This window comes from Periophthalmus magnuspinnatus, chromosome 11 (assembly GCF_009829125.3).
Source record: "Periophthalmus magnuspinnatus isolate fPerMag1 chromosome 11, fPerMag1.2.pri, whole genome shotgun sequence".
NCBI classification, from domain to species: domain Eukaryota; kingdom Metazoa; phylum Chordata; class Actinopteri; order Gobiiformes; family Gobiidae; genus Periophthalmus; species Periophthalmus magnuspinnatus.
Window position 1 is genome coordinate 31,362,223 of NC_047136.2, and position 17,568 is coordinate 31,379,790.

At 46.4% G+C, this 17,568-nt stretch overlaps 1 protein-coding gene across 1 annotated transcript in view; it reads right to left on the reverse strand.

Annotated features, from left to right (window-relative positions):
* Positions 1 to 17,568, reverse strand: part of ppp1r9a (protein phosphatase 1, regulatory subunit 9A) — a 137,465-nt gene that overhangs the window by 103,528 nt on the left and 16,369 nt on the right. Inside the window, exon 3 of the mRNA XM_055225249.1 lies at positions 1,531 to 1,663. Coding sequence (XP_055081224.1) covers positions 1,531 to 1,663 — 133 coding nt within the window. The remainder of the gene's footprint in view (positions 1 to 1,530; positions 1,664 to 17,568) is intronic.

Genomic DNA, 17,568 nt, shown 5'->3' on the forward strand with positions numbered 1-17,568 from the left:
ATTTATTGATGTATTGTTAGAGTGCAATTAATGATTGCAAGTGGGCAGATTGTATAAAACAATTCTGCTGTGTGAAGCAGGCTGGGGCTGGCCATACATAATCAGAAATGCAGGACCCATGGGATGGAAAACACCCGGCCCGCGCATTTTTACTGACCACCCTTGCGTTGCGACCTCCTGCATTGTGACCCCCTGCATTGTAACTGCCCTTACATCATGACCCCCTGCATTGCCACTGCCCCTGCATCGTGACCTCCTACATGATGAGCCCCTACATCGAGACCCCCTGCATTGTGACTCCCCGCATCGCGACTGCCCCTGCATCGTGACTGCCCCTACATCATGACCCTCTGCATGGAGACCTCCGGCATTGTGACCCCCTGCATTGCGACCCCCTGCATCGCAACTGCCCCTGCATCGTGACCCACTGTATCGTGACCCCCTGCATCATGACCCCCTGCATCGTGACCCCCTGCATTGTGACCCCCTGCATCGCGACTGCCCCTGCATTGTGACCCACTGTATTGTGACCCCCTGCATCATGACCCCCTGCATCTCAACCTGGGGCTGGCCAGACATAATCAGAAATGCATGACCCGTGGGATGGAAAAAACCTGACCCAGGCATCTCTAGTGACAGCTCCTGCATTGGGACCGCCTGCATCACGACTGCCCTGCATCACGACTGCTCTGCATCACGACCGCCCCTGCATCATGGCCCTCTGCATCACGACTGCTCATGCATCGTGACCCCCTACGTTGTGACCGCCCCTGCATCGTAACCACCCCTGCATTGTGACCGCCCTTGCATCGTGACCACCCCTGCATCGTGACCACCCCTGCATTGTGACCACCCCTGCATCGTGACCATCCCTGCATTGTGACCCCTTGCATCGTGACCCCTTGCATCGTGACCGCCTCTGCATCGTGACCCTCTGCATCATGATCCCCTGCATCGCTACCCCCTGCATCGTTACTCCCTGCATCGTGATCATCTGCATCACGACCACACTTGCATCATGACCCCCTGCGGCTGGCCATACATATTCAGAAATGCGGGACCCATGGGATGGAAAAAAGCCCGACCACGTGACCGCGTGACCACCCCTGCATAGCAGCCTCTTGGATCATGACCCCCTGCATTGCAACTGCCCCTGCATCGTGACCTCCTGCATCATGACCCCCTACATCGCAACTACTACTTCTACTGCTACTCTACTACTGCTGCTGCTATTACTACTACCACCACTGCTACTATTGCTGCTACTACTACTGCTACTGCTGCAACTACTACTGCTATTACTACTGCTTGTACTGCTTCTTGTACTACTACTACTACCACTACTGCTACTGCTGCTGGTACTACAACTACTACTACTGCTACTGCTGCTACTACTACTTCTATTACTACTGCTACTGTTAAAACTATTGCTACTACTGCTACTTCTACTGCTGCTACTGCTGCTAATACTTTTGCCAAATATTTCTGATCCATGCTGCGGCATTGTGCATGCTACACGGACAGTCTCACCTTTCTCCAGCTCCACAGGGAACAATTCCAGCTTCTCCACCCTCTTCTCCAGCTCATACTCTGCTGACGAGGCCACCGGGTCCACCTCCTCGTTCCTACGGTCGTAGTCCTCATTGGAGTAAGTACTGAAGACCTGTAGTGCACACACACACTGTCAGAACAACCGGCCCCACTCTAAAACAACCAGCTCCACTCGTGGTTCTGTGTTGGTACAGTCTGGTGTGCAGTGATTCTGTGTTGGTACAGTCTGGTGTGCAGTGATTCTGTGTTGGTACAGTCTGGTGTGCTGTGGTTCTGTGTTGATATAGTCTGGTATGCAGTGGTTTAGAGTTGGTATAGTCTGGTGTGCAGTGGTTTAGAGTTGGTATAGTCTGGTGTGCAGTGGTTCTGTGTTGGTATAGTCTGGTATTCAGTGGTTTAGTGTTGGTATAGTCTGGTGTGCAGTGGTTCTTTGTTGGTACAGTCTGGTCTGCAGTGGTTCTGTGTTGGTATAGTCTGGTGCGCAGTGATTTCTGTGTTAGTATAGTCTGGTGTGCAGTGGTTCTGTGTTGGTATAGTCTGGTGTGCAGCGGTTCTGTGTTAGTACAGTCTGGTGTGCAGTGGTTCTGTGTTGGTATAGTCTGGTGTGCAGTGGTTCTGTGTTGGTATAGTCTGGTATGCAGTGGTTTAGTGTTGGTATAGTCTGGTGTGCAGTGGTTCTTTGTTGTCTGGTGTGCAGTGATTCTGTGTTGGTATAGTCTGGTATGCAGTGGTTTAGCGTTGGTATGGTCTGGTGTGCAGTGGCTCTTTGTTGTCTGGTGTGCAGTGATTCTATGTTAGTACAGTCTGGTCTGCAGTGGTTCTGTGTTGGTGCAGTCTGGTGTGCAGTGGTTCTGTGTTGGTATAGTCTGGTATGCAGTGGTTTGGTGTTGGTATAGTCTGGTGTGCAGTGGTTCTGTGTTAGTACAGTCTGGTGTGCAGTGGTTCAGTGTTGGTACAGTCTGGTGTGCAGTGGTTCTGTGTTGGTATAGTCTGGTGTGCAGTGGTTCTGTGTTGGTATAGTCTGGTATGCAATGGTTTAGTGTTGGTATAGTCTGGTGTGCAGTGGTTCTTTGTTGTCTGGTGTGCAGTGATTCTGTGGTGGTACAGTCTGGTCTGCAGTGGTTCTGTGTTGGTACAGTCTGGTGCGCAGTGATTTCTTTGTTAGTATAGTCTGGTGTGCAGTGGTTCTGTGTTGGTACAGTCTCTTGTTTAGTGGCTGCCTATTTCCCATAGTGCATTGTTTATTGCAGCCTTCCATGTTACAGTGAGTTTGTGTCAGTGTCTGGTCCTTGGGATGAACCAGTTTCTAAGAGCTTTAATTAAAGACTTGGGCTGACTCTGGTGACACCTTGGGTCACCCGAGTGAAAAAAGTCGAGAAGAAGATCTTATTGCTTTACTTTAATGTCACGGCATTAAATATCAAATGGTATTAAATATCTCCATGGAAACAAGCAGGTAGGACATCCAGGCCACGTTACAGGTCAGATCGATGGGAAGGGGACCTGCTCATTATGATCAGTGCAGCTTTATGTAAAATGTTGTGATATCATCTGAAATACATGATTTATAAAATGAGAAAAGAGAAGTGTGCGTTGTATTTGTGGTTGGTGGCAGACAGTCAAAGTGGGGCAGCTCCAGAGGCGGCTCATGAGATTAGTTTGGTGATGCCTTTCGGACAGTTTACCAACAATCCTTCAGTGCAGAGAAGTGTCGTTGCCATAGAAACATCATCAAACTCCCACATAGAGCTGGGAGTGGGCTGCAAGAAATAAACTATTGCGGAGGGGGTGCATACTGTAAAAACGTATGAGTTCAAATGACATGGATTATGGGTATTTTGATGTGTGTTTGAAGTGAAAAGTTACTTACTTGATGGTCCATGATTATTTTAAGGTTACTAACTTCTTTCACCACATTATGACTACAACTAATTTCAAGCAAAAATATTTTACAAAGGTGTAAGAAAATGATACCTATGGTGCAAATTATTGTTTTTTAACTAACACAACTCTGACAAATGGAAAAATTAGGATCGTTGTCATAGCAATTCAACATTTAAAATAGAATACTATATCTTACTGTAGTGGTTGCTGATTTGCCTGGAATATTTCTCAGTACAGCATCAAACAAATCTATATCCGTTACTAAGCTAAGTTACAGGTGAACTCTGTGGAGAGGCAACCTTTACCAGTGATAAAATATGTATGTATAAAAATATATAAAAATATATTTTGAGGTATTTTGTGCAATAAAAATACATGAAATTGAATAAATGCAGGACAAATAAGTTTAATCTTATACTCTGGAACATTAGAGACAAAGTAATATCTCCATCAAAACAAGCAAAAAGCTATCCCCCACAAGAAACGTTATACAGTGTACCGCTAATATATATATTTTTTAATTTCATGTCAATTAAACCAAGGCAAGATGTTCAATCATGGAACTGGTCACAAAGTCAACGTAAAATGTTGTCTGCCTAAGAAGTGAAACTATCTTGTGTTGCTCACTGCTCAGTAGTGGTCACGGTTCTCTCTGACCAGAATCAACACAAACACCAAACCAAAGCTGTTACCACAGAAACACACAAACCCCACTATGCATCCTTAACCTCTCCACGGCTCTTCCTCAGACATGTCCATAAGAGCACATTCACATTTACAGCTCTGGCACAGTGTGAGTTCAGCAGCCCCGGGGACACTTGCATCAAACCGCTCTGTGGGGCCTCTCAAAAAGAGCCAGGACGATGGCCACAGCAGGGCCCGGGCCACAGCAGGGCCCGGGCCACAGCAGGGCCCGGGCCACAGCAGGGCCTGGGCCACAGCAGGGGGCGGGCACCGGGGAGACAGGCTGCTGCTGCTGCACTGGAATGACAGCAGCACAGTCACAATTCACATTCAGAGCACTGCACATATACTTTACAAGTATGCTATACAAAGGAAATTAAAGTGCCAGTTTGAATACTCTTTTTTTTTTTTAAATGTAGCGTTAGGCTCTGTAACAGATTTTTACTGTCTTAAAACATAAAAAAACTAATGAATTTCCTGACTATAAGTCACACTTTTTTCATAGTTTGGCTTATACTCAGATGCGACTTATATGTGAAATTAAATATGATTTCAGGCTTGTGCACCAGTATGGTAGTCATGCTTCATCTACTTCCGGAGTGGTGCTTCATCTAATGCCAGAGCAGGTGGTGTTGTTCAGAAGCGGCACTGAGGATGAAAAATTCAATGGATTTAGTGATTTGGAGTGAGATCAAGAGTAAACTTGTTAGCTTGTTTCTTATACTTTAGTTATCTAATTTACTGTTAATAACTTATGTTAACATACCAGACACATATTCAGTTTGCTATCCATGCTTTATCTAGCTGAATAAATACGTGTTCACGCAGGTGAACTGGACTCAAATGCAACACAAAGAGTGCTGTCAAATGTCTTAGTAAATTCAACCAAAATGTCCTATAGCAGGTAATTCTGAATATTGTCAAAACTCTTCAGAAAAGTCAGAATCACCTTCACACAAACAGAACAAGACCCACTGCCAGCCACAAATTGATCATTCTCTCATGGATCACCAAGGACTGCAAGAGGAAAAACATGAGAACTTGAGCCCTTTGAAGGTTGATCCGGATGTTGCTCGTGGAAGGCCGTAATGAGACACTGGTCCAAGATATAGCTAGAGGGCACCTGTGAATGCTCTTCTGGACCATAGCCTTCCAGGTACTGAATGCCCCGACCATGACATCTGGAATGTTGGTGGTGGTGCAGGCAAAACAGGAGCAAGCGGGCTTTCACAGGCAGGTTTCAATTTAGAGACATGGAATGTTGGAATGTTTATACACATGGCTCTGGGTAGGGCGGAGTAGCGCCGTGCTGTGCGGAGAAGGGCGGTCCGGGCCTGTCTCCAAGTTCTGTAGCAGCACTTGATGAAGGTTTGAACAGAGGGACATGATGTTTCCTTCTCCTGTGACTGAAAGAAGGGCGGCTAGTACCCATAAGCACACTAAAATGGGCAAAAGCTGGTAACAAAGCTTTTCAGTGTGTTGTGAGAGTACTTGACCCACAGTAGCTGCTGGGACCAAGAGGAAGGGTTCCTCGAGGCCATGCAACACAACACTGTCTCCATCCGCTAATTCATTCTCTCCGTTTGGCAGTTGGACTGAAGATGATATCCAGATGACAGGCTAACAGTGGCCCCTAAAAGAGAAGAAAACTCCCGCCCGAAGAGGTGAACTCCAGACCCCTTTACGTCAGTGGGGAGTCCATGCAGCCAAAAAAACATGCTTCAGCATGAGCTCAGGTTTCCCTTTGGCAGATGGTAGTTTGGCCAGTGGGATGAAATGGGCCATCTTACTAAACCAATCAACGACAGGATAGTGGAGTATCCGTGGGAAGCAGGTAAGCCAGCCACAAAAATCGATGGATATATGGAATGGAAGGTCAATGAGGAAAAGGAAGAGGAAGAAGATGTCCAGCAGGTGCTTGGTGATTGGGTTTAGACTGGTTACAGATTTGGCAGGCATTGACAATATCTGGTGTCTTCATCCAGGGTACTCCACCAGAATGTTTGCCTCAGGACCTAGCTTAGTTCGCTGGATGCCAGGATGACAGGTGAGCTTGGAACTGTGAGCCCACTGCAGAACATCTGACCTGAGATGCTGTGGAACACATGAGGTTTTTGGGACAAGTGCTCGGGCCAGGTTGATCCTCCAGAGCAGTCTTTACTCATTCCTCCAATTCCCAGGTGAGTGTGGCAATCATATGGGAACTAGAGAGAATGGTTACAGGTTCTGCAGTGTGGTCCTCAGAGGTGGAGAAATGGCGAGACAGAAAAATCAGGCTTAGTGTTAGGTGGACCAAGACGATAAGACAGAGAAAAAGTGAAACCATTTAGAAACAATGCCCACCTGGCTTGTTGGGAGTTGATCCATTTTGCGGACTGAAGATATTCCAGATTCTTGTGATCTGTCCAGACCAGGAATGGAATCTTGCAACCCTCAAGCCCATCTCAACTCTTCTAAAGTCAACTTCACACCCAGTAACTCCCTGTTACCAATGTCATAGTTCTTTTCTGCAGGTGCCAGACGTTGGGAGAAGAAGGTGCAAGGATGTAGCTTGAGGTCATTGGGTGCTTTCTGCGACACACAGCACCCATACCCACATCTGAGGCATCTACAGTACCTGACAAAACTCTTGTCGCTTATCGATTTTGTAGAAACAAAAGCTTATAACCTGACTTTAAATTAATCGATTGGTCTTAGGAATGTCTCATATGAAAGCTAAAACCCTCCCAAATTATGCTCAATATACTAAAATAAATTTGCTTCACTGAAGAAAGATTGATCATTTAATGAACACAGAAAGGTCAGATTTTGGCAAGACAAAAGTTTTGTCGCCTACAGAAAATTGAACAAATAATTTACTTCAAATACAAAAATATGTTGCATAACGTCAGTGAATTAAGTAGTGGTGCTGTGAGATCCATATTTAATATCTTGTATGACTTCCATGAGCTTGAAGGACTGCATCCATGCGGTTCGACAATGATTCATACAATTTGTTGATGAAGTCATCAGGAATAGCAAAGAAAGCAGTCTTACATGCCTCCCAGAGTTCATCAAGATTCTTTGGTTTTCCCTTTCATGCTTCCTCTTTCATTCTACCCCAGACATGCTCAATGATGTTCATGTCTGGTGACTGATCTGGCCAGTCCTGGAGCACCTTGATCTTCTTCCCCTTGAGGAACTTTGATGTAGAGATAGAAGTATGCGATGGAGCACCATCCTGCTGCAAAATTTGACCCCTTTTATGGTTGGGAACGTAAGAAGTAGCTAATACTTCTTGATATTTTAGGCTATTGATATTGCCTTCCACCCTGCAAATGTCTCACACACCCCCATACTGGATGTAACCCCAGACCATGATTTTTCCGCCACCAAACTCAACTGTTTTCTGGGTGAATCTTGGATCCATGCGGGCTCCAGTAGGTCTCCTGCAATATTTGCGGCGTATATTGCGGCAATATTTGTAATTCAACCGAGGATTCATCTGAGAAATCCACCTTCTGCCACTTTTCCAGTGTCCATCCTTTTAGTAGGCTGTGGGCCTTGGCAAATGCCACACGTTTTTTTAATTGCCTTTTGTTTAGTGCTGGTTTCTGTGCACTGATTCGACCATGAAGGCCATTTCGAGACAGAATTCTACAAACTGTTCTGGTTGACACAGGGACTTGAGGTGACCAGGCCTGGTGGAGCTCTGCTGCAGTGGAAAAGGGGCTGGCCTTGGATTTTGAATCAACAAACGGTTCTCCCAAGCAGTTGTCTTGCGGGGTCTGCCGGACCTGGGCTTGTCAAAAACATCTCCAGTTTTTTCAAATCTTTTTCTTATTCTTTGTACTTGACGCTGGGACACATTGAAGGTGTCACCCACCTCAGCAGTGGATCTGGTCTTCAGCCTCATGATAATTAACGCTTTGGTCTCAGGGTGGATCTTAGGCATGTTGTCAGAGGTCAAGTTGCATTTGATGTGAAGGTCTGGTGTGCTTTTTTATACTTTTTATACACACCCACTAATTGATTGATCAGTAACTGATCACAGGTGAGGCTGTAATCTAGGATTGGGTGCATCATATGACAAGGTGACAAGACTTTTGTCTTTCCAAAATCTGACCTTTCTGTGTTCATTAAATGATCAATCTTTCTTCAGTGAAGCAAATTTATTTTAGTATATTGAGCATAATTTGGGAGAGTTTTAGCTTTCATATGAGACATTTCTAAAACCAATCGATTAGTTTAAAGTCAGGTTATAAGCTTTTGTTTCTACAAAATGGATAAGCAACAAGACTTTTGTCAGGGACTATACTTCAACCACAAACTGTCCTTCAGGATCTGGAACTCAAAGGATAGGAGCTGTGGTGAAGAGCGTCTTCAGAGTCTTAAAGGCCGCATCTGTCTGTGGTGACCACTTGTAGGGCACCTTGGAGGAGGTGAGAGGCGCAGCAACAGAACTATAGCCACGGATGAACCGTTGGTAGAAGTTCACTAACCCCAGGAAGCACTGCAACATTTTGGCGGGACTCGGGAACATATATACATATATATCCCAGAAAGGCAACTGACGGAATGAAACTCATACTTCTCTGCCTTGACTAAGAGTGAGTTGGCAAGCAAACGTTGAAGTACGGTCTGTACATGATGAACATGTTCTTCCCTGGATGATAGAAGATCAAGATGTCGTCAAGGTAAACAAAAACATACTTGTTCAGAATGTCATATAGGACATCATTGACCAGAGCTTGGAACACGGGGGGGGGGGGGGGGGGGGGTGTTGGTGAGACCAAAAGGCATGTTTAGCCCCCTGTAGTCTATGCAAGGCCTAAGGGTCTTATCTTTCTTCTCAACAAAGAAAAAACACGCATCAGCGGGAGATGAAGAGGGACGAATGATTCTTGCAACCAAAGACTCATTAACATACTTCTCCATAGCTTTTTTAGGAGTCTTCAGGATGTGAAACTGGATGGTCTCATGGTGGTTGCTAGCCAGTAATAGGTGAACAGGGACAGTGTGATGTGTTATAGTGCCCAAAAGTCTGCCATCCAGAATGTTAGCAGGTACAGATGCTGGAAGAGGAACAAGATTTATTTTTAACTGCAGGACCTGGTTCTCATCAATAAGACTGATGTCAGAGCCGGAGTCAATAAGAGTGGTCACAGTGTGAGTAGCACCCTCAAGCAATAGACAAGCTTGAATCTGAGGTCGTTTTACAGGGGAAGGTGTGGAGGATAGACACTAGTGTTCCCCTCTCTACTGATGCCCTTTTTACTGGACACCTGGAAACAAAATGGCCGGGCTTTCCACAGTAGAGACAGACTACGCTATCGGTACTGTTCTCACTCTTCAGAAGAAAGGCTGGTTCTGCCCACTTGCATGTGCGCCAAACTCCTATCAGGAGGGGCTGAGGCATGGCCGACCAGACCCAAAGGAGAACGTGAATGAGGGACAAGTCGTTCAGGAAGTTTCTGCCTTTTCTCTTGACACTGAGCTTGGATACGGCAATCAAGATAGGTTGCCAGCTGGATGAGGTTATCAAGGTTGGACGTGATATCATAAGAAACCAGCTCATCCTTAATGCAGTCATTGAGACCCAAGAGATAAGTGTCAGTCTGAGCTGCAACATTCCACTGGGCTTCCAATTCCAATATTACATTCTTCAGGGTCTCCCCCATAGCGTTCAAGTGCACCTACTCAAGGTTTGGAAAAAGGTCCAGGCTTATTTACTATTGTATAGCCTTATTAATAAGGCTTAAAACACATTCATTTTAGGTCTGTATCACAATGCAATGTGATGTTTGAGCATATAGTGGTAGAAATAGTTTAATTTGCTGTTAAAAGTACTGCTTATAATCAGTTGGGCCGTTTCAGCAGGAGGCCTGAGGGCCAATAAAAACTGGTCCGAGGGCCGCATTTGACCCCCAGGCCATAATTTGGACACCGCTGTCTTACGTAAACATGCTAGTTCGTTGTCTATGTGTTACGTTAGCGTGGTGTACTGCTATTCAGCCTGTTGTTCTTTATTTTATTGTTATTATTATAACTTGCCTTTAAACATAAAATGTCTGTTATTGGTCTTGGATTTTGTAAAATAAATTTCCCCCCAAAATGTGACTTATAGTCCAGTGCTACTTATATCTGTTTTTTCTTCATTATTACGCATTTTTTTGCAGGTGCGACATTTACTGTATATTTATTCAGCATAGACAGAGCTGAATACATGTCTGGTATGTTAACATACCAGATATTAACAGCTAATTAGTTAATTAGAGCATATAAAACCTACAAGTTTACTTTCGATCTCACTCCAAATCATTAAATCCATTGAATTCTTCATCCTCGGCGTGGCTTCTGAACAACTCCACCAACTCCGGAAGTAGATGAAGTGCCCCATATAGGACCCTAATCACAAACACTGTCCCATACAGGATCCTCATCACAAACATTGTCCCATACAGGACCCTCATCACAAACACTGTCCCATACATGACCCTCATCACAAACACTGTCCCATACAGGACCCTCATCACAAACACTGTCCCAAATAGGACTCTCATCATAAACACTGTACCATACAAGGCCCCCAATCATAAACACTGTCTCATACAGCACCCCCATAAAAACATTGCCCTATACAGGACCCTCATCATAAACATTGTCCCATAAAGGACTTGCAAGATAAACACTGAACTATATAGAATCCTCATCACAAAAACTGTCCCGTACAGGACCCCCATCATAAAAACGGTCCCATAAAGCACCCCCATCATAAACACTCCCCCATTAAAAACCCTCATCAAAAACACTGTCCCATACAGGACCTTCATCATAAACACTGTCCCATACAGGACCCCCATCATAAGCACTGCCCCATTAAGGACCCTCGTTAGTCCCATAAAGACCCTTGTAAAGGAAATTAAAATACTGGGTGATTATTTTACATTTGAGAAGTCATGTGGTCTTGTAACTAAAACTCATTTAGTTTGGTAGACAAAGACGATGTGTTTGTAAAGTAAGTGAAGATAGATGCAATCAGACCATACAATTGGCTTTCAGATCCCTCTCCTTTGAAATGCATCACACCTTGTACTCCACATGTTAGATCCTGAGGTGATCAAGCTCATGAATGCCTCCAGGAGCTTGTCTGGCCACACCTCAGAAGGAGTGTCACATCCTTACTTTGAAATGTATGTCCTCTGGTCATCTCAAACTATATAAACATGGTGATTTCCATCATTCGGGTTCTGACAAAAAGGGGAGATGCCGTCAAACCTATTTCTTGCAAGAAATAAACTCTTGTCTTTATTTCAACATTCATCAGAGCCTGCAAAAGGAGTCTTATTTCCACACCCTCATCACAAACACCGTCCCATACAGTACGCTCATCACAAACACTGTCCTATTCAGGACCCTCATCATACAGGACCCTGATTATAAACACTGTCCCATACAGGACCCTCATCACAAACACTGTCCCATACAGGACCCTCATCATACAGGACCCTGATTATAAACACTGTCCCATACAGGACCCTCATCACAAACACTGTCCAATACAGGACCCTCATCTTACAGGACCCGAATCATAAACACTGCCCCATTGATTACTCTCATCAGTCCCATACAGGACCCTCATCCTAAACACTATTCCATACAGGACCCTCATCATACAGGACCCCTATCTTAAACACTGCCCCTGCATGAGCCTCATCATAAGCACTGCCCCATACACAATGTCTCATACAGGACCCTTATCAAATAGGCACATCAAATAGGCCATCATAAACACTGCCCCTTACAGGGCCCTGATCATATCCACTGCCCCATACAGGACCCTCATCATGAACACTACTTATTTTATTTATTTATTTATTTCAGGGACGGTGCATATTAATCAACATTTGCATGTAATATTTTAATATAATTATAATTATAATTGTGTGTTGGCGGCACGGTGGCTGAGTGGCAACACTCATGCCTCACAGCAAGAGGGTTTGGTTGGATCCCCAGGCCTTTCTGTGTGGAGTTTTTCATGTTTCTCCCCGTGTCTGGATGGGTTTCCTCCGGGTACTCCGGTTTCCCCCATCAACCAAAACATGAACGCCCTTCGAGACAACTGTTGTTGTGATTTTGGGCGTTACAAAAATAAATGAATTGAATTGAATTGAATTAATATGCCAGAGTTAGCCAGACGGCTATTATTCATCTGTAGTCCCTTGACAGATGTTAGGTGTCACTTCTACATAACATAAAATCCCATTACAAAGTTAAAATGCAGACCGGAATAATGTAGGTTTTATTTTCACGGACTGGCCTTCTACGTGTCGTAGATAAATGTGGCAAAAATAAGTTAAGTGCATAAAAAATACAACTCACCAAACCACGCAATCAGTGGGAGCCCTGCATTTGTTTCTTCTTTCCATCTTGCTGATATTTGTTTCTTTCAAAAAACTCTAAATCTTATCTTTTAATCCTGGGTGCTTCATCTCAATGTGCCAAAGAAGTTTAGAAGGTTTCATTGCCTCATTTGCTTTTCCTGCATATTACGCAAAGCGGACTCGGTGCGTGAGAGTCACCTGCAATAAACCCATATTTTAAGTGAGACTCCTGGTATTGTCTGTTAAATTTAGCTTTCTTTTTCTTTTTCTTTCCTCCTCTTCTGGCTCTTCTTCTGGCTCCTCAGTTAGCCTTTTCCCCTTTGTTAAAAAGCTCTCCAAAGACTTTTGTTTTGGCTCATTTTCACTTGCTCGTGGGTCTACTTTTGGGCGACGTGTCTAATGTGTTACACGTGATACATCATCGCGGAACAAGAGCAGATAATAAACTTGTCACTATATCAAATAGATTTCTGTGGTGATTTCCTCTCAGGATTTTCATTATATATCTATACACGAGCTTATTAGCACGCCATGAGGGACGGGCGAAAGTTATGTCGGAGAACATGCGGTCACTGATAAACTATTTACTGTTTTTGTGCGGCCCGGTAGCAAATGCGTAACGGACCGATACCGGTCGCGGCCCGGTGATTGGGGACCACTGCTATACAAGATCCTTAACACAGAAATCAGTGGACTAGTTTATTTTAGATGAATATTGAGATTTTAAAAAAAAGAAGTTGAAATTATAACATATTGATCCGCAGGTGTCATAGATGTACTGTATTGCAGACACAATAGGTCTTCTTTAAAGGTGCACTATCTAACTTCTTTTGGTGGAAGGCTCATCACCTGCTTTTCTCCGTGGAGATGTTTTTGCTTTGAACGTTCCGCAGCTAGGCATTAAACCTATTTATTTCCATGGATATCAGAAAGTCCGTCCAGTTAGCCCAAGTTACAGGTCAGCTCTGTGGAGAGGTGACCCCACTCATAGTAACAAAACATGTATGAATGAATGCAAGATATAAATTAATGGCCTTACTGTGGAACATTTCAAATAAAGCAAAATAACATCTCCATGGAAACAAGCAGGAGGTGAACTGTACCCTAGAAAAGTTACATAGTGCACCTTTAAGTTCTGTGGGGTTCACAACAATATTTCAGATGATATTTTTGGCTTCACATTCCATTGAGGAAGGAAACTGAATTAGTAACCTGATCTAATGATCAGTTCTGGCATGACCCACACTGATGACATAATCAGTAGTCGACAGAGGCTGCAGATCTACGCTCTATCAAAACCGCAGGGGTGTTGTGTTTCAGTAAGATGAAATATTCATCTCCCGAGAGGATTAGGTGTATGGGACAATAGCAGCGCGCACACATCAATAATGGAGCTGCCCGCACACAGCACAGCAGAAGGGCATCCAGCTCTTTATCAGATGAGATCACAACATTCTAAACTGTCAATATTTTAAACTGATCTGGAGTCCTGGTCAATGTCCTATTATAGAAATGACAGTTTAGCTCAGACATGGGCAAATTACGGCCCAGGCCACACACGCGGCCTGTTGGGGTTATTAATCCGGGCCTCCGAATGTGACCAAATTATAATATAATAGGTAATGGTAAATCTTGTTCAATTTACCTTTCCCGTGTAATGCCAACATTTCGCCAAGTGCATGGTGCACGCAAGCTAAATCAACCTTGTCTGCGTGTATTACTCTTTTTTCTCTTTTCAGCCCTTCTGCAAAAATGAGTTTATCAAAGAAAAGAACAGTGGATCGTGAGCGCCGAGCGAAGTGTTTAATACGGAGTGGACAGCAAAATATTTTATCACTAAAGTCCAATCAAAAGCCGTATGCTTAATATTCCAAGAAACTGACGCAGTTTCAAAGAATAATAATAATAATAATAATAATAATACATTTTATTTGTTAGGCGCCTTTAAAGGCTCTCAGGGTCACCGTACATCAAGACAATAAAACAGTGTAAAATGATTAAAAATACATTTTAAAAAAAACAAATATAGATTAAAGGGGCAGGTGCAGAGAGATCTGGGCGGCAGTCGAAGGCGGGGACCTCGACGACCGGATCTCCGGACATGGAGACTAGCTCTGGGGACAAGGAATGTCACCTCGCTGGGGGGGAAGGAGCCTGAGCTTGTGCGGGAGGTTGAGCGTTACCGGCTAGATATAGTCGGCCTCACCTCCACGCACAGCTTGGGCTCTGGAACCCAACTTCTTGAGAGGGGTTGGACTCTCCATTTCTCTGGCGTTGCCCCCGGGGAGTGGCGGCGAGCTGGTGTGGGCTTGCTCATTGCTCCACAGCTCAGCCGCCACATGTTGGAGTTCACCCCGGTGCACGAGAGGGTCGCGTCCCTGCGCCTTCGGGTCGGGGACAGGTCTCTCACTGTTGTGTCAGCCTACGGGCCAAACAGCAGTGTGGAGTACCCAGCCTTCTTGGAGTCCCTGGGAGGGGTACTAGACAGTGCGCCAACAGGGGACTCCGTTGTTCTCCTGGGGGACTTCAATGCCCATGTGGGTAATGACAGTGACACTTGGAGGGGCGTGATTGGGAGGAATGGCCTCCCCGATCTGAACCCGAGTGGTGTTTTGTCATTGGACTTCTGTGCTAGTCACAGTTTGTCCATAACAAACACCATGTTCGAGCACAAGGGTGTCCATCGGTGCACGTGGCACCAGGACACTCTAGGTCGGAGGTCGATGATCGACTTTGTTGTCGTGTCATCTGACCTCCGACCGCGTGCCTTGGACACTCGGGTGAAGAGAGGGGCTGAGCTGTCAACCGATCACCACCTGGTGGTGAGTTGGATCCGCTGGCAGAGGAGGAAGCCAGACACACCTGGCAGGCCCAAGCGCATCGTGAGGGTCTGCTGGGAATGTCTGGCAGAGCCTTCTGTCAGGGGGGTCTTCAAATCCCACCTCCGGGAGAGCTTCTCCCTGATCCCAGGGGAGGCTGGGGACATGGACTCTGAGTGGGCCATGTTCTCCACCTCTATTGTCAATGCGGCTGCTCGTAGTTGTGGTCGTAAGGTCTGCAGTGCTTGTCGCGGCGGCAATCCCCGAACCCGGTGGTGGACACCGGAAGAAAGGGATGCCGTCAAGCTGAAGAAGGAGTCCTATCGAACCTTGTTGGCTCGTGGGACTCCTGAGGCAGCTGATGAGTACCGGCGGGCCAAGCGTGCCGCGGCTCAAGCAGTCACAGAGGCAAAAACTCGGGGTTAGGAGGAATTCGGGGAGGCCATGGAGAAGGACTATCGGACGGCCTCAAAGAGATTCTGGCAAACCATCAGACGCCTCAGGAGGGGGAAGCAGTGCTTCAACAACACTGTTTACAGTGCGGGTGGAGAGCTGCTGACCTCGACTGGGGATGTTGTCGGGCGGTGGAAGGAATATTTTGAGGATCTCCTCAATCCCACTGTCACGTCTTCCGAGGAGGAAGCAGAAACTGGGGACCCGGAGGCGGACTCGTCCATCACCCTGGCTGAAGTCACTGAGGTGGTTGGCAAGCTCCTCAGTGGCAAGGCTCTGGGGGTGGATGAGATCTGTCCTGAGTACCTCAAGTCTCTGGATGTTGTTGGGCTGTCTTGGCTGACACGTCTCTGCAACATCGCGTGGCGGTCGGGGACAGTACCTGTGTAATGGCAGACTGGGGTGGTGGTCCCTCTGTATAAGAAGGGGGACCGGAGGGTGTGTTCCAATTACAGGGGAATCACACTCCTCAGCCTTCCCGGTAAGGTCTATTCCAGGGTACTGGAGAGGAGAATCCGACTGATAGTCGAACCTCGGATTCAGGAGGAGCAGTGTGGTTTTCGTCCTGGTCGCTGAACACTGGACCAGCTATATACTCTCCATAGGGTCCTTGAGGGTTCTTGGGAGTTAGCCCAACCAGTCAACATTTGTTTTGTGGATCTGGAGAAGGCATTTGACCGTGTCCCTCGTGGTATCCTTTGGGGGGTGCTCTGGGAGTATGGGGTCCGGGGCCCTTTGCTAAGGGCTGTGTTTGCATTTCCGGCAGTAAGTCAGACCTGTTCCCGGTGCATGTTGGACTCCGCCAGGGCTGCCCTTTGTCACTGGTTCTGTTCATTATATTTATGGACAGAATTTCTAGGCACAGCCAGGGGCCGGAGGGGGTCTGGTTTGGGAACCACAGGATTTCATCTCTGCTGTTTGCAGATGATGTTGTCCTGATGGCTTCTTCGAGCCAGGACCTGCAACGGGCACTGGGGCAGTTTGCAGCCGGGTGTGAAGCGGCTGGGATGAGAATCAGCTCCTCCAAATCCGAGGCCATGGTGCTCGACCGGAAAAGGGTTGCCCTCTCCGGGTGGGTGGTGAGTCTCTGCCCCAAGTGGAGGAGTTCAAGTATCTTCTTGGGTCTTGTTCACGAGTGAGGGAAGGATGGAGCGTGAGATTGACAGGCGGATCGATGCAGCATCTGCAGTGATGCGGTCGCTGTATCGGTCCGTTGTGGTAAAGAAGGAGCTGAGCCCAAAGGCAAAGCTCTCGATTTACCGGTCACCTATGGTCATGAGCTCTGGGTAATGACCGAAAGGACAAGGTCGCGGACACAAGCGGCTGAAATGGGTTTCCTCCGTAGGGTGGCCGGGCGCACCCTTAGGGATAGGGTGAGGAGCTCGGTCACGCGGGAGGAGCTCGGAGTAGAGCCGCTGCTCCTATATGTTGAGAGGAACCAGTTGAGGTGGCTCGGGCATCTGCTCAGGATGCCTCCTGGACGCCTCCCTAGGGAGGTGTTCTGGGCATGTCCCACCGGGAGGAGGCCCCAGGGAAGACCCAGGACACGCTGGAGGGACTATGTCTCTCGGCTGGCCTGGGAACGCCTTGGGGTCCCACCGGAGGAGCTGAAGGATGTGTCCGGGGTGAGGGAAGTCTGGGAGTCCCTGCTTAGACTGCTGCCCCCGCGACCCGGCCCCGGATAAGCGGAAGAAAATGGATGGATGGAATATAGATTAAAGCAAATATAGATTAAAAGACAGTGCAGTTATGGTCAGAGTGGTCAGGGTGAGAAGGCCTTTCTAAACAGATGAGTTTTGAGTTTGGATTTGAAG